The following is a 24,178-nucleotide window of genomic DNA, read 5'->3' as shown; positions in this document are numbered from 1 at the left end:
AGGTGACCCAACATTAATTCCCAACTGTCGGGCAGTGAGGAGATGGGTCATGAGCTGTGGTTTCAGAGCTGCAAGGGCCTCAGAAGTCATGTCAAGTGAAAAAGTTGATTTGATCCACCCGGTGTTTCAAGTAAATTATTGAGCAAACTGAAGAGTGGGGAGGGCTCTGGCCCCCATCTTTGTTTTTGTTTTTGTTGTTTTTTGCGGTACACGGGCCTCTCACTGTTGTGGCCTCTCCCGTTGCGGAGCACAGGCTCCGGACGCACAGGCTCAGCGGCCATGGCTCACGGGCCCAGCCGCGACGTGGCATGTGGGGTCTTCCTGGACCGGGGCACGAACCCACGTCCTCTGCATCAGCAGGCGGACTCTCAACCACTGCGCCACCAGGGAAGCCCTCTGGCCCCCATCTTTGAGCCCAAGAGCCTTATAGGTAAGTTGCAGGTAAGATTGCCTTTGAACTGTGTTCCCAGATGAAACAAAATGGGAGGACCACTGTTCTAAAGTGACCTCCTCAGAGGACAGGAAGGGACTTGCCCTTGGTCCCCGCAATGCAGGGCACAGAACCCTGTCTCCAGGCTCTTTCAGCTGTGTATGCTGAGCTGCCTCCCACCTATACCTGAGAACGTGGATGGGGGTGAGGAAGATATCCCTTTCCCAGCAAACATACCACTAAGATCTGAGCTGGCACCTGGGAGATATGCCCAATTACCAACAAAGAACATGGAAGAAATTTTCAATCTTTGAAAACCTTTAATAATGCACATGTTCCCTAAGGCTGGCCCTCTTACTCCCTCAGCCCTTTCTGGCTTGAAGGCCTCGCCCTGGTCCCCACATGTTAGAGAAGGCATTCGTTGGGAGCGCACGTCAGCTGCAGTTGGGGAAAAAGCCCATCCCTGTTGCCACGGGTGGGTTCTGGCTGGAGCCCTGCCTAGTCCAAGGCAGCACTGCCAGTGGGTGTGCCGCAGCCAGGCTACCTGGAGACAGGGTCCCCTCCGTCTTCCCAGTGGCTATGCAAAACCTGGGTGAGGACACAGCCCTACAGGCCGGAGTCCTCTGGCCAACAGCAGCCTGGCAGGAGTTCTAAATCCCTTCCAGGTTGTCCTTGTGCTAGAAAAATATTTCCTCTGTATGCCATGTCATGAAAAGGACTGAGAAACACTGAACTGAGGGGATGACAGGGCTTCAGCCACAGGCTTTTCTGCCAGAGAACGGCATCTACTGGGGGCAGTGCTGCTCCAGAAGAGTCTACCACGTGCATCCAGTCACCTGTCCATCCATCCATTCATCCACCATCCATCCGTCCATACGTCCACTTGCTGGCCAAATATTTATCGCACGCTTACTATGCACCAGGTACCATGCTGGATGCCAGAGAGAAAGTGGTGAACAAGACACCCTCAGAGGGGCAGATGCACAGTGCATTTGGGAAACCAAGGCCCAGGGAGTAGCAGGTTCCCCACAGATACCTGGCTTTTAATGGTTGTACCCAGAACCCCTCCTAAAAGCTGCCCATTGGGCACAGGCAACATCTGGGAAAAAGACACTGGGTAGAAATATGGCCTGAAAGGGTGCTGGGGAGGTAGACCTGGTCTCCCCATGGCTAAAGGTCAGCGGACGATGGAAATGGTCTGGTCAGCCACAGCAAACACTGGGAAGAGGGGCCCAGGGAAGGACGCGTGGTGGGTGTGGAGCACCGTGCCCGAGCCTGCCTCGTAGAATAGCAGCTCCTGTGCCTGCAAGTCCAGCAGCACCCCCAGCTGAGCGGGGCAGCGCAGCAGTGCCAGGGGCTCGTGCTGCCCATCGTGTGAGAAACGGAACTCCTGGTCGTAGCGGGAGAAGACCCAGGAGAAGGCATTGTAGCCCAGACGAGAGTCACTGCCAGAACCCTTGCGGGGCAGCTGGCCTAAGGCCACACCCACCTTATAGGCACAACTGTTCTCGACGTTCACCGTCCAGGCATGCAGCCCAGCCTGGAAGGAAGTGGTGGCCAGGGCATTGGGCCAGTGGTCAAAGCGCTCCGGGCCATCTGCACAGGTCTTGGACTTCTTGGCGTTGAAGGTCAGGGTCCTTTGATCATCTGACAATTGCAGGAAGGGGCTGACAGTCCTCTCGTTGATACGCACGTCCTCCGTGCCTGCCAGAAAGAATTCTCAGACTTGCCCAAGGCCCACCCTCAGCCCTAACCTGGCCCTGCCACGTAGCAAAGGGCTTCCTCACCACTCACTGGCAGATAAGCCATTTACTCTCTGAGCCTCAGATTCCTCATCTGTAAAATGGGGATCAGAATAGGACTTATCACAGGGTGGATGTGAGGATCAAATGAGGTGATGCATGTAAAGTGCCAAGCATCAATAAGTGCTCAATAAATTGTGGCCATGACCACAGTAGTTATTAATAGTCCAAGACCCTCATCTGTTAACTTTGATAGATATAAGACCCAGAGAGGAGAAGCGAGTTGCCCGAGGTCACACACCAAGTTGGTGGCAGGGGCAAAATGATGACCCAGCATGTTGTTCCTACATTTAGCATCTAACACTGATCATACCGCATTCTAGTTGGGCATATCTGCAGTTTCCAGATCAGACTTGTCCTAGCGACACGGTTCCTGGAGGCTTGGAAGCATCAGATATGCGGTTTCCTACAACTACCTAAATGGGACTGCTGGCAGATCCGGCACTATTGGATACCAGAATCTAGAGATGAGCTATAGCCTGTACTAACATTTTAGGGATAATGTGCAGGGAGGGAGGATTAAAACTGAGAAAAATTCAATCCATTAACCTAACCTTTCTGTGAATTGTGAAAATACCACAACGGGCAGTGTGGGAGCTTCCATCTAGCTTGGGGGAAGCCTGCTTTGAGAACCCTCCCACTCGGGGAATTCCTGGAGGCAGGAGACCATGTTAGCTGGCCTGATCAATGTTAAGTTAGTAAGTGAGACGAATCTGGGAAGCTCAATTCTCACTCAAGATGCTCTCCAGTTGCCCATCAATTATATCTTCTTAAAGAGAAACTAGGTTTCCAAGAAATAATACTGAGCTCTTGCACTAGGGCAGGACTTAAGGAGGACGTAATTTCCAGGAACAAGATTTATCCCAGACCCAAGCACAGAGCAGGCTGGTCTGGAAACAGGGAGGACCTGGCCCAGCTGCCCCAGGCCTGTCCAGAACCTTGACTCCATAGACAAGCCTGCATCCAGTATCACTGGTTGCTTAACCTGAGACCCCAGATGCACCAGTCCCCACTGTGACCCAGCAGCAAACCCCAGACAGACAGACAGAAGCCCAGTTACTCCAACTGGTGCCAGGCTCCAGCAGCTCCTAACCTGAGAGGGACCCGAGAACGGCTGTCGCCCAGAGCTGGGTCAGTAGTGGGCTGCGAGTGCACTTCTCATTAAAGTTTAACTTTTCCGACTCCTTGGGATCCAAAATGCCCTCTGCTTCCTCCGTCCTTATGCAGGAAAAAAAAAAAAAAAAGAGAGATTTAGGAAGGTTCTGGGAATGTATCTGGATCAATACAGGATGGGGACAGAAGTCAAATCCTCTTCCCACGAGGGTGACACAAAGAATGGCAGCCAGGCCCCACATAGGAGCCCCCAAAGGGGGGTGGAGCCAAAAGAGAAGGTGGGCATTTCCTCTATGCCCTGGAGCCTTAATTCCAGCAAGGCACACGGTTTACAGGGAGGTAAATACTTGGTGCCAGTATTAGAACTTGTAGTCAGTGTGTTCTATGGGGGAAGCAACTTGCCAGTGTCTCTGGTGAGTTAGCAGCAGAACTGGGAGGAGGACCTGAGCCTCTTGTGCCGTAGTCTTTCTGCTCCACCGACCTGCGTGGAGAAAATTTTGCCTTCCTACAAAACCTATTGCAGCAAAATCTACTGGTGTGGTCAGAAGGTAGAGCCATTCCTCTCCTCTTAAAATGCAAACAGCCCCGAAGGGTCGCGCAAGAAGGAACTATCAGTGATCACCCCAACCATAAAGTAGTCATAGCACTTTGCTCCCAGTAACTACCTCTATTCAGCTCACAGGGTGGACTGGGTTTTGTTGGAAGGGATTTGGGAACATAAGATGCTTAGGAGGGGAGTACTGCCATTTATTAAGCAGCCAGGCTCTGGGCTTGCTGTTTTCTATAGAGAATCTCATATGATCTTTGCTATAACCTGGGAGGCAGTTGTTATTCCATTTGACAGGAAAGAACAGAGATTCAGAGAAAGCACCCAAGCTAAAAAGAAGACCTGGATTCAACTGTTGCCTCCATGCAAAAACAGAACAAACCCAGGCTGGGATCCAGGCACCATTCAACATAATCCTTCCCCTGACTTGAAGTAAAATCTGAAGGGGTGTGGGGCAAAGTGAGGGTTCGCCACAGGGCTTCACAGACCTCTGAACTGGCTTCTGAGAAAGCCAGTTTGGGTAGGGAGAAAAAGCTCCCAAATGAGAATGTTTATATTTGCCTAAAGATGTCTTTAACAATATACAGTATGCTTTAGGCCTGGCCTATATAATGATTGTATGCCAGGAAAACAATTAGACTCAAATCAGTGATGTTCTTTCTCTTGGTAGTTAAGACATATCAAAGATTAAAATTGTCCTGTGTTTCTCGTTTCAATGTACATGTGTGTGTGACGTCTTAAATGTTTTAATAGTCCACAGCTAATCAGCTTATGTATACTGTATGTATAATGAGAACAATGTCTTGTGTTTTCATCCTTTATGAATTCACAATTCTTACCTGTTCTCTTGTCATAACAAAACCAGTAATATTTTCCTGTCTTGACAGCTTGATTTTTAGTAGAAAATATATTAAAAGCGGGGTTCTCATTGCAGTGGCTTCTCTTGTTCCCACTGTCTCTAATCCCAAAGATGGCCTTTGAGCTCAGGCAGCAGAGAAGTGACAGCACACACTCTCTTCCCCAAATCCTGTGGCTCTGTCCATAAACAGAGGATGGGGGGAGAGGGTGGGGCATGTCTCCTCATAGATGTGAGCTCTTTTTTTTAAGACTGACACTGACTGCTCTGACTTGGGAGGAGCGAGGTTAACAGAGCCCTAGAAAAGCTGAAAGCAGGCTTTGGTTACAAAGGCTCCTTGTGGTCAGGACAAGAGAGGCTCTGTTGCCATCTCCTCAAAGCACTGAGGCTGGCTCTGGAGAATCCCCAGCCAACAGGTGAGGAGGAAATAGGAGCTGGAGTCAGCCGTGCTAAATCATCATCAGAGCAAATCTGAGGCCAATCGTAGACACTAGAGTCTAGAGAACCAGCTGGTCCAGGTACCTCATGGTACAGAAGAGAAAACTCGTGACCCCAAAGAAGCGGGAGTGAAATGGGGCTGGGACACAGCAGGGCCCTGGCCAGGACCAGAATACCCAGTCTGTGCAGGGGAACCTGCTGCAGTGGCAGGCCAGGGCTGAGCTCAGCCACAGATGTGGAAATAACCTTGGGGGCCAAAAAAACAGGTTTTGAAAACAGTACGGTCATCCCTCCATATCCTGGGGGACTGGTTCCAGACCCCCCACAAATACTAAAATCCATGGGGTGTTCAAGTCCCTTATAGTCAAGTTCTCTGTATCCGAGGTTCCCCATCTGCAGATTCAAAAACATTCAAATCCATGTTTGGTTGAATCTATGAATGGGGAAACCATGGAAATGGAGGGCCGACTCTACTTTGAGAGTATGCACCCCCAGTCTAAAGACACAAAGGCACAAAGGACTACAAACAAATCTTGAACTCTACTAGTAGGTTTGTCAATCATACTATGGGTTTAGCAACTCTCAAACAACATTGCATGTATCATAGGACTGAACAGATGAATAAATATATTGGAAAGGAAAAATCCTGTGGTGTTTGACTGGAATTAGAAGTTGTGATACAAACTCAGGAATAAAAAAGTTACATGCACACACACTCCCTAGCTCTGTATGCTGTCCACTGGGAAGGCCTGGAAGCAATGACGCATTAGTAGCAATGAACACACCTAATGGTTCAATCTTGGTTTTTAAATACGATTCCCCACTAAAAAAACCCAAGACACTCTGGAGAAATTAGCTGATTCCAGGCTGAGGCAGGAAAAGAACACGTTGAGCCTAGGATATCTTCTTGTGCCAGAAAGCAAGAAAGTACTCAAAGAATGATGAGGAGTTGTAAAAAGGACACAGGATCTGGCTTGAAGGGGCTCCTACTGGCCAAATCCGAGATTTTGAAGAAAATTAATAATAGTACTAACAGATTATAATGCACTGAATAAAATAAGAATCAGTGAGTCTATATTGATACTAAATAAGTGAATAAACAAGCAAACCAAGTCCTAGACACAGCAATCAGGCAACAAAATAAATAAATAAAAGGAATCCAGGGCTTCCCTGGTGGCGCAGTGGTTGAGAGTCCGCCTGCCGATGCAGGGGACACGGGTTTGTGGCCCGGTCTGGGAGGATCCCACATGCCACACAGTGGCTAGGCCCGTGAGCCATGGCTGCTGAGCCTGTGCATCCGGAGCCTGTGCTCCGCAACGGGAGAGGCCACAACAGTGAGAGGCCCGCGTACCTCAAAAAATAAATAAATAAATAAATAAAGGAATCCAAATTGGAAAGGAAGAAGTAAAACTGTCACTGTTTGCAGATGACATGATACTATACATAGAAAATCCTCAAGATGCCACCCAAAAACTACTAGAGCTCATCAGTGAATCTGGTAAAGTTGCAGGATACAAAATTAATATAGAGAAATCTGTTGCATTTCCATACACTAACAATGAACTGTCAGAAAGAGAAATTAAGGAAACAATCCCATTTACCATCACATCAAAAAGAATAAAATACCAAAAAAAAAAAAAAAGAATAAAACACCTAGGAATAAACCTACCTAAGGAGGTAAAAGACCTGTACTCAGAAAACTATAAGACACTGATGAAAGAAATTGAAGATGACACAAACAGATGGAAAGATACACCGTGTTTTTGGATTGGAAGAATACTGTTAAAATGACCATATTACCCAAGGCAATCTACAGATTCAATGCAATCCCTATCAAAATACCAATGGCATTTTTCACAGAACTAGAATAATTTTAAAATTCTTATGGAAACACAAAAGACCCCAAATAGCCAAAACAACCTTGAGAAAGAAGAACAGAGCTGGAGGAATCATGCTTCCTGACTTCAGACTATACTACAGAGCTACAGTAATTGAAACAGTATGGTACTGGCACAAAAACAGACACATAGATCAATGGAACAGAACAGAGAGCTCAGAAATAAACCCACATGATGAAGGAGGCAAGAAGATACAATGGAGAAAAAACAGTCTCTTCAATAAGTGGTGCTGGGAAAACTGGACAGCTACATGTAAAATAATGAAATTAGAACATTCTCTATCACCATATACAAAAATAAATTCAAAATGTATTAAAGACCTGTATATAAGACTAGAAACCATAAAACTCCTAGAGGAAAACATAGGCAGAACACTCTTTGACATAAATTGTAGCAATATTTTTTTGGATCCATCTCCTAAAGCAAAGGAAATAAAAACAAATGGGGCTTCCCTGGTGGCACAGTGGTTGAGAGTCCACCTGCCAATGCAGGGGACACGGGTTCGTGCCCCGGTCCGGGAAGATCCCACATACCGCAGAGCGGCTAGGCCCATGAGCCATGGCCCCTGAGCCTGTGTGTCCGGAGCCTGTGCTCCGCAATGGGAGAGGCCACAACAGTGAGAGGCCCACGTACCGCAAAAAAAAAAAACAAAACAAAACAAAAAAAATGGGACCTAATTAAACTTAAAAGCTTTTGCACAGCAAAGGAAACCATCAAAAAAATGAAAAGACAACCTACTGAATAGGAGAAAATATTTGCAGATTTATATGACCCATAAAGGATTAATAGCCAAAATATATAAACAACTCATACAACTCAACAACAAAAAAACAAAAAAAAATGGGCAGAAGACCTGAATACACATTTTTCCAAAGAGGACATAACAGATGGCCAACAGGCACATGAAAAGATGCTCAATATCACTAATCATCAGGGAAATGCAAATCAAAACCACAGTGAGCTATCACCTCACACCTGTCAGAATGGCTACCATCAAAAAGAATGCAAATAGGGCTTCCCTGGTGGCGCAGTGGTTGAGAGTCCGCCTGCTGATGCAGGGGACACGGGTTCGTGCCCCAGTCCGGGAGGATCCCACGTGCCGCGGAGCGGCTGGGCCCGTGAGCCATGGCCGCTGAGCCTGCACGTCTGGAGCCTGTGCTCCGCAACGGGAGAGGCCACAACAGTGAGAGGCCGGCATACCGCAAAAAAAAAAAAAAAAAAGAATGCAAATAATGTTGGCAAGGATGTGGAGAAAAGGGAATTCTTATACACTGTTGGTGGGAATATAACTTGGTGCAGCCACTGTGGAAAACAGTACGGAGGTTTCTCAAAAAACTAAAAATAGAACTACTATATGACCCAGCAATTCCATTCCTGGGTATATACCCCCAAAAAACCAAAACACTAATTCAAAAAGATAGATGAGCCCCAACGTTCATAGCAGCATTATTTACAATTGCCAAGATATGGAAGCTACCTAAGTGTCCATCAACAGATGAATGGATAAAGAAGATGTGGTACATATATACAATGGAATACCACTCAGCCATAAAAAAAAGAAATTTGCAACAACACGTATGGACCTGGAGGGTATTATGATCAATGCAATAAGTCAAACAAATACTGTATGATATCACTTATATGTGGAATCTAAAAAACAAAAACTGGTGACTATAACAAAAAAGATACAGGGATATAGAGAACTAGTGTTTATCAGTGGGGAGAGGAAAGGAGGGATGGGCAAGATAGGGGTACAGGATTAAGAATTATAAACCATTATGTATAAAAAAAGCTACAAGGATATATTGTACAACACAGAGAATATAGTTAATATTTTATAATAACTATAACTGGATTATAACCTTTAAAAATTGAGTCACTATATTGTACACCTGTAACATATAATATTGTATATCAACTACACTTCAATTAAAAAAACTAATATAATATTGTATGTCAATTATATTTCAATTAAAAAAATTAATATCCCTGGGGCTTCCCTGGTGGTGCAGTGGTTAAGAATCCGCCTGCCAATGCAGGGGACACAGGTTCAAGCCCTGGTCCAGGAAGATCCCACATGCCGCAGAGCAGCTAAGCCCGTGCACAACTATTGAGCCTGTGCCCTAGAGCCCGCGAGCCACAACTACTGAGCCCACGTGCCACAACTACTGAAGCCCGTGCACCTAGAGCCCGTGCTCCGCAACAAGAGAAGCCACCGCAATGAGAAGGTCGTGCATCGCAACAAAGAGTAGCCCCGGCTGGTCGCAACTAGAGAAAGCCCGCGTGCAGCAACGAAGACCCAACACAGCCAAAATTAAATAAATAAAATACATACATTTATTAAAAAAAAAACCCTAATATCCCTGATAATGAGACAAAATGACATTATGTGTCCCCTGGTATGATGGACTGAGGACACATCACTTATGAAATATTCCTGCTCAAAATGCATAACCTGAATCTAATCATGAGATAACATTAAATAAACTCAAATTGTGAGATATTCTATAAAACTGTCCTTAGACTCTTTAAAAGTGTTTAGAAAATAAAAGGTTAAGGCACAATTACAGATTTAAAAAGACCAGATGGATCGGGGGAAGAAATCCAAACACTGTTGAGAACATTCTTAGTACAACTGGCAACATTTGAATACAGACTGTATATTAGATAATAGTATTACATCAACATGAGATTTCCTGAATTTAATAAATACACCGTGGGGGAATTCCCTGGCGGTCCAGTGGTTAGGACTCCGCGCTCTCACTGCTGCGGGCCCGGGTTCAATTCCTCGTTGGGGAACTAAAATCCCACAAGCTGCGCAGCACAGCCAAAATTAAATAAATAAATAAGTATGCTGTGGTTATGTAAGAGAATGTCTGTTCTTCGGAGATCCACATTGAAGTATTTAGGATTAAAAGTCGTGCTTTCTGCAACTTACTCTCAAATAGGTCAGAAAAGAATAAGTCGTTTTATATATACATTAGATAGATAGATAGTCAGACAGACAGGATGACAGACAGGAAAAAAGAGACAGATAAGGAACAGAGAGAGCAAATGTGGCCAAATATTATCAATTAATATTTCTAAGTTCAGGGCTTCGCTGGTGGCGCAGTGGTTAAGAATCCACCTGCCAATGCAGGGGATACAGGTTCGAGCCCTGGTCCGTGAAGATCCCACATGCCACGGAACAACTAAGCCCATGCACCACAACTACTGAGCCTGCGCTCTAGAGCCCATGAGCCACAACTACTGAAGCCCTCGTGCCACAACTACTGAAGCCCGTGCGCCTAGAGCCCATGTTCCGCAACAAGAGAAGCCACCTCAATGAGAAGCCTGTGCACCACAACGAAAAGTAGCCCCCGCTCACCATAACTAGAGAGAGCCCACACGCAGCAACGAAGACCCAAAGCAGCCAAAAATAAATAGATAAATAAATAAATAAAATATTTCTAAGTTCATTATACTATTTTGGCAACTTTTCTGTAAGTTTAAAATGTTTCAAAACAAAAAATAAAGATAAAACATTTTTTCAAAAATCAGATCAGCTTGATATCGAGGACAGACTGTTAAAGGAAGATGATGAAGATAAAGGAGAAAGAGAAGACTAGCAGAAGCATGGAAAGATTGTAAGGAGATAGTAAATTAAATTTAGGAACATCTGTACTGTGGAATAGTTCAAAGACTTTCCAAAAAGTGAGGTAAATATAAATGTACTGATATGGAAAGATTCCAAGATAGATAGCCTGATAAGTTATAAAACAAGTATAAAACGATCCCATCTACGTTTTCAAAAAAAATTTTAAGAGGAAAAAAGAATCCCACACACTCTTCTATGACTAAACACAGGAAAGCCTACAAGACACACATCTAACTGTTAAAACTGATCACCACTGGAAACAGGATTGGGAAGAGGTGATGGAGACATTTTTAATTTTAAATGGTTTTAAACTGGTGAAAAATTTTTTCTTTCTCCCATGCACATGTATTGCTATTGAACTTAAATATAAAAATAAAGAAGAATAGACTGTGCTCCCCAAGTACAGTGCTGAAATCTCACACACACAGTGTAAGAATTTAATTTCTTTGCCTGGAAAATTACACCCTCTTGGCCACTTCCTCAGGCTCTTGGATCTCAGAGCCTTTCAGAACTCAGTTAGGGTCTGGTGAAATTCTTTTATTATTGCATAATTAAAATGAAGTTTTGAGTGGTAATGCAGACTTAAATTTCAAAGATTCTTTCATCAGAGAAAGGGGAAGTGAGGTAGAGAAGACAGTACTGGGTCAGGTGTCAGGTGTGGGTCCAAGCCCCAGCTCTGGGGCTTAGGCAAGTCCCTTCCCCTCTTTGAGCCTCAGCATTCTCACCTGTAGATGGGGGTGGGAAACCCCTTCCACAGGGTGACTGTACGTTTTTTTAATAGGATAATATTTAAGAAAGCCCATGGCAAGCCTCTGACTCATTATTTATTTCACTGCCCTTCCACATGGGTCTAAAGTGGCTCTCCAAGCTAGGGGCAGGAAGACCCTTGTCCATTGAGCCTGGCTTCAGGGAAGGTACTCAGCTGCCCGCCATGAGCTTCCTCCCAGGAGCAGCGGGGCCTGATGGCAATGGACTAAGTAGAGGCCTAAGGCCGTGGTTTCCGTGACTGCCCAAGCAAATACCGGGGGCCATACTCACCTTTCAAAAATCTCCTGCTCCTTCTGCTGTGAGAAAAGAAAGCAGAGTCAGGCTTGGCACCAGAAACCCAGCAGGCAGTCATCAAGACTTAAATATAATCAACTTGCATGGAGGGCTCCACGTGGACAGAAACTCTAGAATACAAACGTCTACTCCTTCTTTAAGACCCCGCACAAAACTTTATGGATCCTTCTTCACATACCTCCCCCAACAGTGAACCCCTCTGTCCCCTGTGTCCCATGGCATCCTGGGTTTCCCTCAGCTACACTTCAGGACAATCACATATTTACTCAACATTTCATCCCCCACCAAGCCTGTCACCGGCTCAACGGCTAGGACTCTTTCTGAATCTTCTACTGTGACTGTCCCAAGGTTTGGGGCAGAATGTGCTCGGCACATGGAAGCTGTGTAATGAAATAAATGCACAATCTGGGACAGTCACAGAAACCGACCCCCTTGAACTGCAGCGGGACAGCTTGGTCGTTCCACATTCTCATTTCTCTGCTTGGCACATCTACTCAGATGGAGCACTGTCACCTTAGAACTGCAGGTACCTGCATATATATATAAAATACTTTGAAAGGATATGTACCAGCATATTGGCCATGGTAATTTCTGGGTGTTAGGAGTGAGGATGAGCTCTGTATTTGCAGTGGACCCCTTGTCAGTGCAGTGTTCTCTTCAAGCTTCTGGTCTCTCTCATCCTCCCCACTTCCCTTAATAAAGCTGTGACTCTTGTCTTTCAGGCATCAGCTTCTAAGTTGCTTAATTCAGGAAGCCTTCCCTGACTACCACTCCCTCAAGGCTGGACTGCAGGGGCCCCACATCCCAGTAGTGCCCTCTACCATAGCACGTATCCCTCCATATCCTAATTATCAGTTCTATACATTTGTCTCTTCCATAAGGCTGTGAGTTGCTGACAGCTGTATCCTATACCTCCACCCCATAGCACAATGCTTAGCATACAGTAAGCACTCAGTAAATATTTGCTCACTATTGAAAGAACAATTACCAAGTGCAAAAAAAAAATCCATATAGTTCTATTGCCCTGTCTCATCCCTTTTCCAAATTATCATTTTCCACCTACTTCCTACCAATAAACATTCTCGATGTTTTCAGACCTTGGGGGAGTCTGGCCAACTGGCTGTGTCTTCACCCTTGCCTGACTTACAATCAGCTGGAGGTCATCCAGATGGGTGAGCATGTCCACTAGGCTGGTGCGGATGGTGTCGAGCTTCTGCAGTGCCTCGGCCCAGTGTACTCGCTGTGTCAGTATACTCTGATGGGCCCGCTCCTCTTCACCGTGCACCTGTTCCAGCAGCCTCTGCTCCTCGCTCTCACACAGACTCCTCACCAGACCCAGCCGCTGGATGACCAGTTCCCGTGCTGCACTGGCTGTGCTCTGACAAAAGGTAAAATGAGGAGTCCTGGCAGAGCCCCAGTCAAGATTAGGAGGGCTTGGGCTCAGCCGGAAGGAGTGCTGAGATTGATTAGCAATGTCTGCCATGGGTACAGTAAAGGCAGTGCTTAAACAGTGCTTAAACCGTCCGAGCCCTAAGATTTCCCAAATGTGGTTTAGGGTAAAGAACTTTGAGATCCAGACATCCAGGCCATATCTCATGGAGCTAAGATGACAGAATGAAAGAGCTGGGCAGGACTTACAGATCAGCTGGAATCACCTGCTTTTCACAGTTGGAAATCCCAAGGTCAAGAGACCAAGGTCAAAGAGTCATAGAATTGCAGGGCAGAAAGGACTAAAAAGTCTTCCCCATCAACAGGATGCACATCAACAGTAGTCCAGTTAATACTTTGGCCATGGCTGAGGACAAAAAGCTCATTACTTCCCAAATCTGTTCATTCTAACTGCTTCCATGATAGAATTCTCACCTTCCACACAGGAGGGCTGAAATCAATTTTAAGTCAATGAAGTGAACATGTGTCCCCTAGCAGGTAGCACAGCATCTAGCACAGAGTAGGTGCTCAAATATTTACTGAATGACTGAATGGGAAAGTTTCTTCCAACTAGTAAAAAATCTCTTGGTAGTGCTCACATGCCAAGTCAATGGCAGAGCAGGGGCTAGAACCCAGTTCTGTTGACTCTCAGTCCAACACTATTCCCCTGTACCAATGCCATCTGGTAACCAATCCTCCTCAAAGGCATTGTTGCATGAAGCTCCTGCACTCTTGCCAGACAGGTGAGAGCAGAACTGTTTCCTTCATGCCAGAAAGTCACAGGTAGCCAGCAGCTCTCCTCATTCCCTGCCCCTGAAGACCTGCTTCAGAAGAAACTGAGACCCACAATTTGCCCAATGGAGAAGAGAGAGTGGCTAACTGAATGGCTAGGTGAACCCAGAGATTCAGACTCCAACTCCAGTGTTCTTTTGAGGCAACATAACGCAGTGGTTAGGAAATTAGGCTGTAGAAACAGTGCCTGGGTTTAAATCTTAGCTGTTCCACTTACTATCTGTGGAACGTTGAGCATATTACTATCTTCCCCGTGCCTCAGTTTTCTAATATGTCAAATGAGGATAATAATAGTACCAACCTCATAAGGCTATTGTGAGGATTAAATGAGTTAATACATATAAAGTAAATAGAACAAGGCCCAGCACATAAATATTTGATTACATTAGGTATTGCTCTTCTCTCTATGCCACTTCAGTGCCTTTCCCATGGGTGGGTCTCTGCAGCCGCATTTGTACTTTGTGATCAGGATCAAGGACAGACCCAATATGCACCAGATACTCCCGGACAAGAAGGCTGCAGTCAATTTCAACATGTTTCTTGAGTCATTCCCAGAAAAAAATAGCAGAGAAAAAAGAAAACTTTGCTCACCAAAGATATGCCTGAATAAACTAAAATCCCTCCCAGAACAAAACACAGAAGTGCTGGAAAAATAGCTCAAAACATCCTTTTAAAAGTGAAGCTACAGGGGCTTCCCTGGTGGCGCAGTGGTTGAGAGTCTGCCTGCCGATGCAGGGGACACGGGTTCGTGCCCCGGTCCGGGAGGATCCTACATGCCGCGGAGCGGCTGGACCCGTAAGCCATGGCCACTGAGCCTGCGCGTCCGGAGCCTGTGCTCCGCAGCGGGAGAGGCCACAGCAGTGAGAGGCCCGCGTGCCGCAAAAAAAAAAAAAAAAAAAAAAAAAAAAAAAGTGAAGCTACGGCTTCCCTGGTGGCACAGTGGTTAAGAATCCACCTGCGAATGCAGGGCACACGGGTTCAAGCCCTGGTCCGGGAAGATCCCACATGCTGGGGAACAACTAAGCCTGTGTGCCACAACTACTGAAGCCTGCGCACCTAGAGCCCATGCTCCGCAACAAGAAAAGCCACCGCAGTGCACCCGTGCACCGCAGTGAAGAGTAGCCTCGCTTGCCGCAACTAGAGAAAGCCCGCACGCAGCAACGAAGACCCAATGCAGCCAATAAATAAATAAATAAAATTTTTTAAAAAAAGTGAAGCTACTCTGGCAGCTCGGGAAAGGAAATCCCCTGGAGTCCCAAAGTAGAGAGGAAACTGAAAACCAGTGTAATCAACAGCTGAGGACTGAACTAGTTGCCCTGAATAGGGCTTGTGATTTACTTTAGAATCTTATACTCATCTAAACCATCATGCAAAAATTAGAGCACAATAAAGACCTCTCTGATCAAAAATGGAAAACTTCTGGGACTTCCCTGGTGGTCCAGTGGGGAAGACTCCATGCTCCCAGTGCAGGAGGCCTGGGTTCGATTCCTGGTCAGGGAACTAGATCCCGTATGCATGCTGCAACTAAGGAGTCCACAAGCCACAACTGGGAAGCCCGCATGTGGCAACTACGAGCCCGCATGCTGCAACTAAAGATTCCACATGCTGCAACAAAGGATCCTACATGCCACAACTAAAGACATGGCGCAGCCTAAATAAATAAATAAATAAATAAATAAATGAAAACGGAAAACTTCCTATGAATCAGGGAATTATTAAAAGATGTACTTTAACTAAAATATTTGACAACAACATGTAAGACCTGAGGGGTTATTGACTGAAAGCATTCTTATGGTACTTGTATCATTCAGGTTGATTCATTTTAGACATTATTTATTTGTGTTAAAAGCTTAAGGGGACCAAAAATAGACTGTAAATAGGTATAACTTTCAAGCTAGCACAGGGAAAAAGGAGGGAGGAGGGGTTGATTAACTCAACAGAATGGAGGAAAGCAAGAAAAAAAGCATAGAAAAAGTGGACTACATAGAAAACGTAAAATAAAATGATAGCCATAAATCCAAGTATATCAGCAATCACAATAGTGATAAATTGATTAAACTCCCTAGGTAAAAGGCAGGGATTATCAGAATGGACTTTTTTAAAAAAGGAAACAAAATCCAGTTTTAAGACACACACCTAAAACATAAGAACATAAGAAGTTGAAAGTAAAAGGAAAGAAAGCAATATATCCGGAAAACACTTGTTAGCCTAGTAACAAACAAGGACAAAATAGTTTTTAAGGGCTTCCCTGGTGGTGCAGTGGTTGAGAGTCCGCCTGCCGATGCAGGGGACACGGGTTCGTGCCCCGGTCCGCGAAGATCCCACGTGCCGCGGAGCGGCTGGGCCCGTGAGCCATGGCCGCTGAGCCTGCGCGTCCGGAGCCTGTGCTCCGCAACGGGAGAGGCCACAACAGTGAGAGGCCCGCGTGCCGCAAAAAAAAAAAAAATAGTTTTTAAGACAAAAAGAATTCCTGAGCATAAAAGGTCACTACAAAGTGATAAAAGGGATGTTTTACCAGGAATACATAACAAATCTAAATATACACATTTAACAAATATCACCAAAATATAAAAAGAATTGACAGAATTATAAAGAAAAATAGACAAGTTCACACCATAGTATGAAAATAATCAATGAAAGTAATCAATAAATCTGGCAATAAAAATTAGTAAATATAGAGAAGATTTGAACCTATCAATAAGCTTAATTGATAAGACATATATAGGATCCTACACATTTTTTCAAGTGAATGTGAAACGTTCACCTAAATTGACCATCCTTTAGGGCATAAAGCAAGTCTCAACAAATTTCAAACAACTGCTATCATACACATCACAATGCAGTTAAGTTAGAAATCAGTAAAAATAAACAAAAAAAAACATACATTTGGAAATTTTAAAGCATAAATAATTAATAAAACAATAAAAAAATCTAATAACATAGCAAAACAAGAAAGTCATAATGGAGATTTTAAAATACTTAGAGCTGAATGAAACTGAAAATACTATATCAAAATTGTGGAATGTCCCTCTGTCAATATCTAGAAGGAAATATATAGCTTAAATGATCACTTTGAAAATGAAAAAAGACTCAAATCAATAGACTGTGTTCAATGCAGGAAGTTAACAAACAACAGAATAAATCCCTAAAAAATTGAAGGAAAAAAATTATAAAGAGAAAATAATAACGAAAATAGAAGCAGTCAAAAGAGAACTTCAATGAGCTCTACCCATCACCCACCCATCTACCTGCACCTGTGTCCATACATTCTGTCTTCCCTAATTCTGTGGGTAAACTGCCCGTGCTCTTACCTACGGCCAACCCTTCCACTTATTTACGAGATCCCACCCCCTTTGCTATACCAGATTATCCCTCTTCTCCTGCATCATTAATTTTCCCCTGTCTACTGGATAATTCCTATCAGCATACACACACAGAGTAATTTCCCCCATCTTAAAAACAAAGCAAACATATAACCCTCTGGATCCCATATCCCCCTCCACTATCATCCCATTTCTCAGGTCCCTTCTACAGCAAAGTTCCTCAAGAGTCATCTAAGCCAACTATCCCAAATTGCTCTTCTCCTATCCTCTCTGAAACCCATGCTAATCAAACTTTCAAGGCAATGCTCTACAAAACTCCTCTTTTCAGGATCTCCAACGATGAGCGTGTTACTAAATAGTCCATTCTTATTTCTCACCTGACTTGATCTCTCTGCAACATTTGACACCAATGATCTCCCCCACCTCCTTGAAACCTATTGTGGGACACAACACTTAGTTTTACTCCTAGCTCATTTATTGCTACTTCTTGGTCTACTTTGCCTGTTCCTATCTTCTCAATGGTTAAAAGTTGAAGTGCCCTAGAGCTCAGTCCTTGGACCCCTGCTTTTTTTTTTTTAAGTTGTTTCCACTTTTTATTTATTTATTTGGCTGTGTCAGGTCTTAGTTGTGGCACGCGGGCTCAGTAGTCGTGGCACGCAGGCTTAGTTGCCCTGTGGCATGTGGGATCTTAGTTCCCTGACCAGGGGTCAAACCCGTGTCCCTTGCATTGGAAGGCAGATTCTTAACCACTGGACCACCAGGGAAGTCCCCCTGCTTTTTTCTATCTGTACTTAATTACTTAGTGATCTCATCCTTTCCCATGGCTTTCACTTTATTCACTCACTTGTACACTGATGAATCTCAAATTTATGTCTCCAGCCCAGCCGTCTCCCAACTCATATATCCAGCTACCTATTCAACATCTTCACTTGGATGTCTAATAGGCATCTCAAACCTAACACATATACAACTGAACTCCTAATCCACCTCCTCCACCAACCATCACTCTACACGCAGTCCTTCCCCGCCTTGTTAAATGGCTGCTCCATCACTCCAGTTGCTCAAATGAAAAAAAGGAAGAGTTATCCTGACCCCTCCTCCCTTTCTCTCATGGCCTACATCCAATCTATCCACAAATCCTGAGGTTTCTTCCTTCAAAAAAGAAACACACACACACACACACACACACACACACACACACACTCATGTCTCTCACCCGGATTATTGCAACAGTTTCTTAATTGGTCTCCCTGCTTTCACCTTTGCTGCCTATGGTCACTTCTCAGCACAGCAGCCAGAGCCCTCCTTTTAAATCTTAAGTCATATTGTCTTATTTCTAATGACTTCCCACCTTCCCCAGATAAAAGGCAAAGTCCCAGCCTTTTGACCGGTGAGGATTCTACCCAGCTCCCTGCACTGCTCGCCTCTAATTTCATCTCCTTTGCCTTCTCACTTGTTCACTCTGCTTCAACCTCATAGGCCTCCTGGCTGCTACTCCACCTTGCCAGGTACACCCCCACCTCAGGGCTTCTGCACTTGCCTTTCCCCCGTTTCGGAACACTCTTCCCCCAGATATATGGTCCATTCCCTCACCTCCCGTAAATTCTGTGCAAATATCAATCTCCTTAACTAGGTGATTCCTGATCACAGCATATGCAATTACAACCCCCATCCTCAACATGACCAATCCCCCTTCCTGTTATATTTCTCCATAGCACTTATCACCTTTTGATATAGCATATATTTTATTTGTTATTACCCCTCTCCCCTGACTAGAATATAGGCTTCATGAAAACAGAAACTTTCGTATGTTTTGTTCGCTGTGGAATCTCTAGCACATAGACCAACAACAGTGCTTGGTGTGTGGTAGGTGCTCACAGAGATTTGTTAAATAATTAAATAAATGGCAAAATGTCATAAGTATTCCCCGACAAAAGCTTCTATTTGACATTGTACTGAGGTCTTAGCCAGTGCATTTAAGACAAGAAAATAAAAAGGCTGAGGAAAAAGAGAGTGAGAGAGGAAGAAATCATCGTGCAGAGAAAAGCAGAGATGTACACAGAATAGCTGCCTAGACTTCTAGCAGCTTGCCCCTTCCTGGTTCTGGTCCCCTTTAGGTTCTGAAAGACTTGTATCAGGGCAAGAAATTCTCTGTTTCGCTTATGCCAGTTCAACTGGGTTCTGTTCCTTGCCATCAAAATCATTTATTTATTTTTTTAAAATTAGGTTGGCCAAAAAGTTCGTTTGGGTTTTTCCGTAAGATGGTATGGCAAAGCCTGAACGAACTTTTTGGCCAACCCAATACTAAAACAGTGCCAAGCCTGCTCCATGTACTTTGGGGGAATGAGAGAGGGGATGTGCAGGAAGAAATTCATAGCCCCTGCCCTTGAAGGGCATACTTGAGAGTAAAGATGTAGCAGTGGCAATGAGTCAGCTGAATAAAGGATCCGCAGTGAGGTGTTGCAGAGGGATCACCTGCTGAGCGTCAGAAGACCCAGCTCAGAGAACTGACTCTGGCAGGAGGCTGTGAGTCATTTAAACTCTACGGGACCCATTTCCCCATCTGTAAACAGGGATGTTACTACCATCTACTGCATAAGATTGTCATAAAGAATATGCAGTGTAAAATCCATAGGTTATTTTATAATACTGGGGCTGAGCACAAAATAATTAAGATGATAAGGGAATGCTACCCTTCCTGATCCTTTACCTGAAGAAAGTCATCTTCTATAGGAGTCTTTGCACCACATATGTGCTGGGAATAATCCACTCTGCCCAGATGGCAAAACCAAGGCTCAGAGAGAGGGGAAACCACCCTTCCTGGGCATCCAACTTTGCTAACAGCACAATGAGTCTGTGAGGTTGGGAAGGGACCATAGACGGGTCCAAGCCCCTAAGGCTGAGGTCTTATCCTAGGAGGGGGCCCAGAGGAGGAGGGAAAGCAGAAGAATTACCTACCACTGCTCTCTGGTTCTTCCCTGGCAGGATGTCAGCCACATACTTGCTGATGGTAGCACTCTGTAACTGCAGCCTCTCACACTGGTCCACAATCTTGTTCTGCAACACAAATGACACCCATGGTGTCTTTTTTTTTTTTTTTAGCATCTTTATTGGCGTATAATTGCTTTACAGTGGTGTGTTAGTTTCTGCTTTATAACAAAGTGAATCAGTTATACATATACATATGTTCCCATATCTCTTCCCTCTTGTGTCTCCCTCCCACCCTCCCTATCCCACCCCTCCAGGCGGTCACAAAGCACTGAGCTGATCTCCCTGTGCTATGCGACTGCTTCCCACTAGCTTGATCCACACTGGTCCATTCACTCCATTCCAGTGACTTTTTTCCTTTTACCCCACCTCAGCCACCCACTCCCACGGTCATTATTTCAGACCTCACCATTATTGAAAACTATACAACTTCCAAAATCTTCATTTCAAGGATCCTGCACCCTGCCCACCACTTCCCATCCTTCTAGATCACGTACCCTGGAATCTCCATTCCAACTATTCTTCAGCTTAGATGGAGTCACCAATACATTAGTCTTACCACTTTTCACTGTCCATCATCCCCTTCTGTGGCCCCACTTCCCTCTTTATCCTTAAATCTGGTGGCCCTTTATTATTCTGTCTCTCCTCTGGCCACTTCTGGTCTCCTCTACTTCTGCTATTCCACCCAGATCACCTTTATCTCTCACAGGAACTGCTGTTAGAGTCTCCTATCCTAACTGGGCTTTTATTCTTGACCACCGCCCACCCCCCCCACCCCCCCACCCCACCCCCGCCCATTGGCCACTGCCACCTTTGGTAAGGAAATCAGATCAAGTCTCATCCCAGCTCAAAACCCTCCAATGGCTTTCCAATACCCCCACAGTGAGAACTTAGCCAACAAGGCCCTACCTGATGGGACTCTGCATATCTGCATATCTCTCCAATGTCACCTCCTACCACTCCCCACACTGGCCTTCTAACCATTCCATAAACACACCAAATTTGTCCTGACCTCAGTGCCTTTGCACCTGTTGTTTCTTCTGTCTCCAGCAGTCTTCTCCCATATATTTCTGGCTCCCTGACTCCATGTTACCTCTTCAGAAGCCTTCTCTGACCATCCCCACACCCCATTCCCTTACTTAGCTTATTTTTCTCCATTGAGTTTTCACTCTCTGACTGTATATCATGGGTCTGTTTACCGGTTTTGGTATCTGCCACCCCCCCCCACCTCAGGCACATAAGCACCATGACTTTGACTTGTTCTCTCTGTCCTATGACCTGGAAGAGAGTTCCTATACATGGAAGGCGCTGAATAAATATTTGTTCAATGACTAACACCCACTTCCTTGGTCACAAGAGTTTCAGCAGCTCACAGCTCCCGAAGCTGTGAGCATCGGCCATGAGAGCAGGGGAGAGTTTCAGAAATGAAGAAGCTAAGGTTCACAGAGAAGTTACTTGCCCAAGGAGACATGGCCAGGCCCCTGCTTTGCTACTCCATTTCTCCAGGTAACAACTGGAGCCCTTCCAAGCGGCAGTTCCTCCACCATTTCCCCTGAGAGCATTGCCCCAGTTCCACCTGCCAAAGGGCCACTCAGCTGTCTCTTCTAGGCAGCTCTTGTAAATCCTTCCAACCACAATTAGGAATCAGTCTTACACTTCACCGGTCCAAATACACAGTTAAAGAACTGAGTCGACTGGAAGGAAGCTGTGGTCACCACACACCGTAGGACCGAGGGAACTGAGACTAGCTTCTGAAAAGCTACAGGGCAGGTATCCAGAAGGTAAGAGGCAGGTTGTTGAACTGGGGCTGATTTTGCCCAGTTCAGTAACAATCCTGCCCTGGGGCAAAATTTCTTTGCTGGCTGGAGGGACAGGGGAAGCCTGCAAAAAAGCCACAGTCTACTCAAAATTGGAGGGAGAGAGGGCAAGACACATTCCCCTCCAGGAAAAGAAGATGAATATGCTAAGGGCCTCAGCAGGGTTCAGGGAAGGCGCCCTGCTCCAGGGCAGAGTGCATTGCAAAACAAGCAGCAGACCTGCCACCCTGGCCCAGACTTCACTCCTTCTACCACTCAGATTCAGCCTTGATGGAAACTTTTTTTTTTTAAGGTTTTATTAAATTCTCACTCCCATTAGCGTCACTTCCTCCCTCCAACCACTGAAGCAGAGGTGGTTTTCTCTGGCCTAGTCAATGACTCCCCTGGTTCAGGCCCTGAACAATAGGAACCTTGAAGAAGTTACTCCCCTCTCTGGGCCTCCATTCCCCCATCTGTAAAATGTAGGGCCACTGCTTCAGAGGTCTGGTTGGAATGAGGCAACGGATATTTAAGTGCTTTGGAACTTGCAAAGTCTCTATCCATTGTGCAAGTTCATTATACCACATTATCCAAGCTTATTTTCATCATCACTATGGGGAAAGTGGTGACAAGTAGGACCAACCAGGAGCCTTCAGGTGCCATTGAATAACTGAATCCCTCATCCCAGCACCCTGTCAGGTATGTTTATTACTGTCCAGTCCGAGCCCTCTGGCCTCACAGCTGGGCAGAAAACTCCAGGGAGAGGTTGGGAGAATCAAACAGGGTAATCAAATTGCAAGGAAACCCCCAGGGACCACAGCTGGGGTGGAAGGAGGCAGGAAGCCCCATGGTGACTTGACTCTCCAATCTCAGGGGAGGTTGGTGACAGGAAGGTGGCTAGCTTGGAGCCAAGCTGGAAGTGGAGGTGGGGAGAAAGAAACCCTAGGTGAAGGGTTCCAGTAGGAACCTCCCGATATCTTCCCCGCCCCCTCCGTTTACCCAAGTGAAATCGGCTTGAAGTACAGTCCAGGCCAATCCTGAAACGGAAAAGAAACCACCTTACCAGGAAGGCTGAAGGGTGGATGAGGGGAGGGGCTTTGAGTCGAGGGGCTAAGGAGCGAGGAGGGGCCGAGTTTCATCAAGTTACTAACGGGGCGGAAGCTGGGGCACACCTTGTCCCAGGCAACTGGAGCAGTGAAGCCCTTTATTGCCCAAGGCCAGCCCCATCGCACAAAAACTCTAATAAATGCCCCCAAACTACAAGTGAGGACACTGAGGCTCAGAGATTACGAGACTCACAGGGAGGACCTGATGGAGGTGGGAATCGAACTCAGGTCAGCCGGACTCCAGAAGCCACACCCTTAACCGCCTCGTTGTACAGCCAGTGCCACTGCGGAGCCTGGACTCCCGGACCCGCTGCTGGGTCCCCGCTGGGTCTCGCCCAGCGCCTCCCCGCCGGTGCCCCCTTCTTCCAGAGGAGCCCGCCGCCTACCAGCTCCCACGTCAGCTCACCCGCAGCTCTTCCGCGCGCTCCTCGGCCCGGCGGATGCGGTGCCCCCGGCAGCGGCCGCCCAGTCCCGCGCAGGCGGCGCACACGGGCCGTCGTTCAGAGCAGCAGAACCACCTCAGAGCCTGGCCGTGTTCGGGGCAGAGCGGCCCCGGCTCGGACCCCGGCCCCGGCCCCGGCCCCGGCCCCTGCTCCGGCCCGGGCCACGGCCCCTGCCCCGCACTCTCCACTGACATGGCCGAGCGCCCGGCGCCGCGCGCTCCACCTGTCGCAGGTGGCGGCGAGGCGGGGCCTCCCTGACCCCGCCCCCGGGCCCCGCCGAGCGCCTAGCACGCTGGCCGCGGCTCTTCCTCCCGCCGGGCTCTTGCAGCCGGGTGGGCGTCCGCCCACACCCCGCCCCCACCCCGGGACAGACCCCGCCCCCTTCAGCAGTCTTTTAGATTTTTTGCTGAATTAAATCGCGTTTTGTGTGTGTTTGTTTTATAATAAACATAAAACACAAAATATTATGTGATTGTAGGAAACTGAGCACTATTAATTGAGCACTTATTAAGTGCCAGG

The 24,178-nt window shown here is 46.2% G+C and overlaps 1 protein-coding gene across 1 annotated transcript; it reads right to left on the bottom strand.

Annotated features, from left to right (window-relative positions):
* Nucleotides 1-467: 467 nt before the first annotated feature.
* On the bottom strand, nucleotides 468-23,853 carry BSPRY (B-box and SPRY domain containing). The gene is made up of 6 exons (XM_029203472.1): nucleotides 23,623-23,853; nucleotides 20,285-20,383; nucleotides 12,931-13,161; nucleotides 11,760-11,785; nucleotides 3,326-3,450; nucleotides 468-2,134 (listed from the first exon to the last, which is right to left on the bottom strand). Exons 1-6 carry the CDS (start codon nucleotides 23,851-23,853, stop codon nucleotides 1,608-1,610), a joined length of 1,239 nt encoding a protein of 412 aa, XP_029059305.1. The 3' UTR covers nucleotides 468-1,607.
* Between the last annotated feature and the right edge of the window lie 325 nt (nucleotides 23,854-24,178).

Source organism: Monodon monoceros, unplaced genomic scaffold (assembly GCF_005190385.1).
Source record: "Monodon monoceros isolate NGI ecotype Baffin Bay Population unplaced genomic scaffold, NGI_Narwhal_1 Super_Scaffold_5, whole genome shotgun sequence".
Lineage (NCBI taxonomy): Eukaryota > Metazoa > Chordata > Mammalia > Artiodactyla > Monodontidae > Monodon > Monodon monoceros.
Note: the sequence above shows the minus strand (reverse complement) of the source record. Positions and strands in the feature narration are given on the sequence as shown.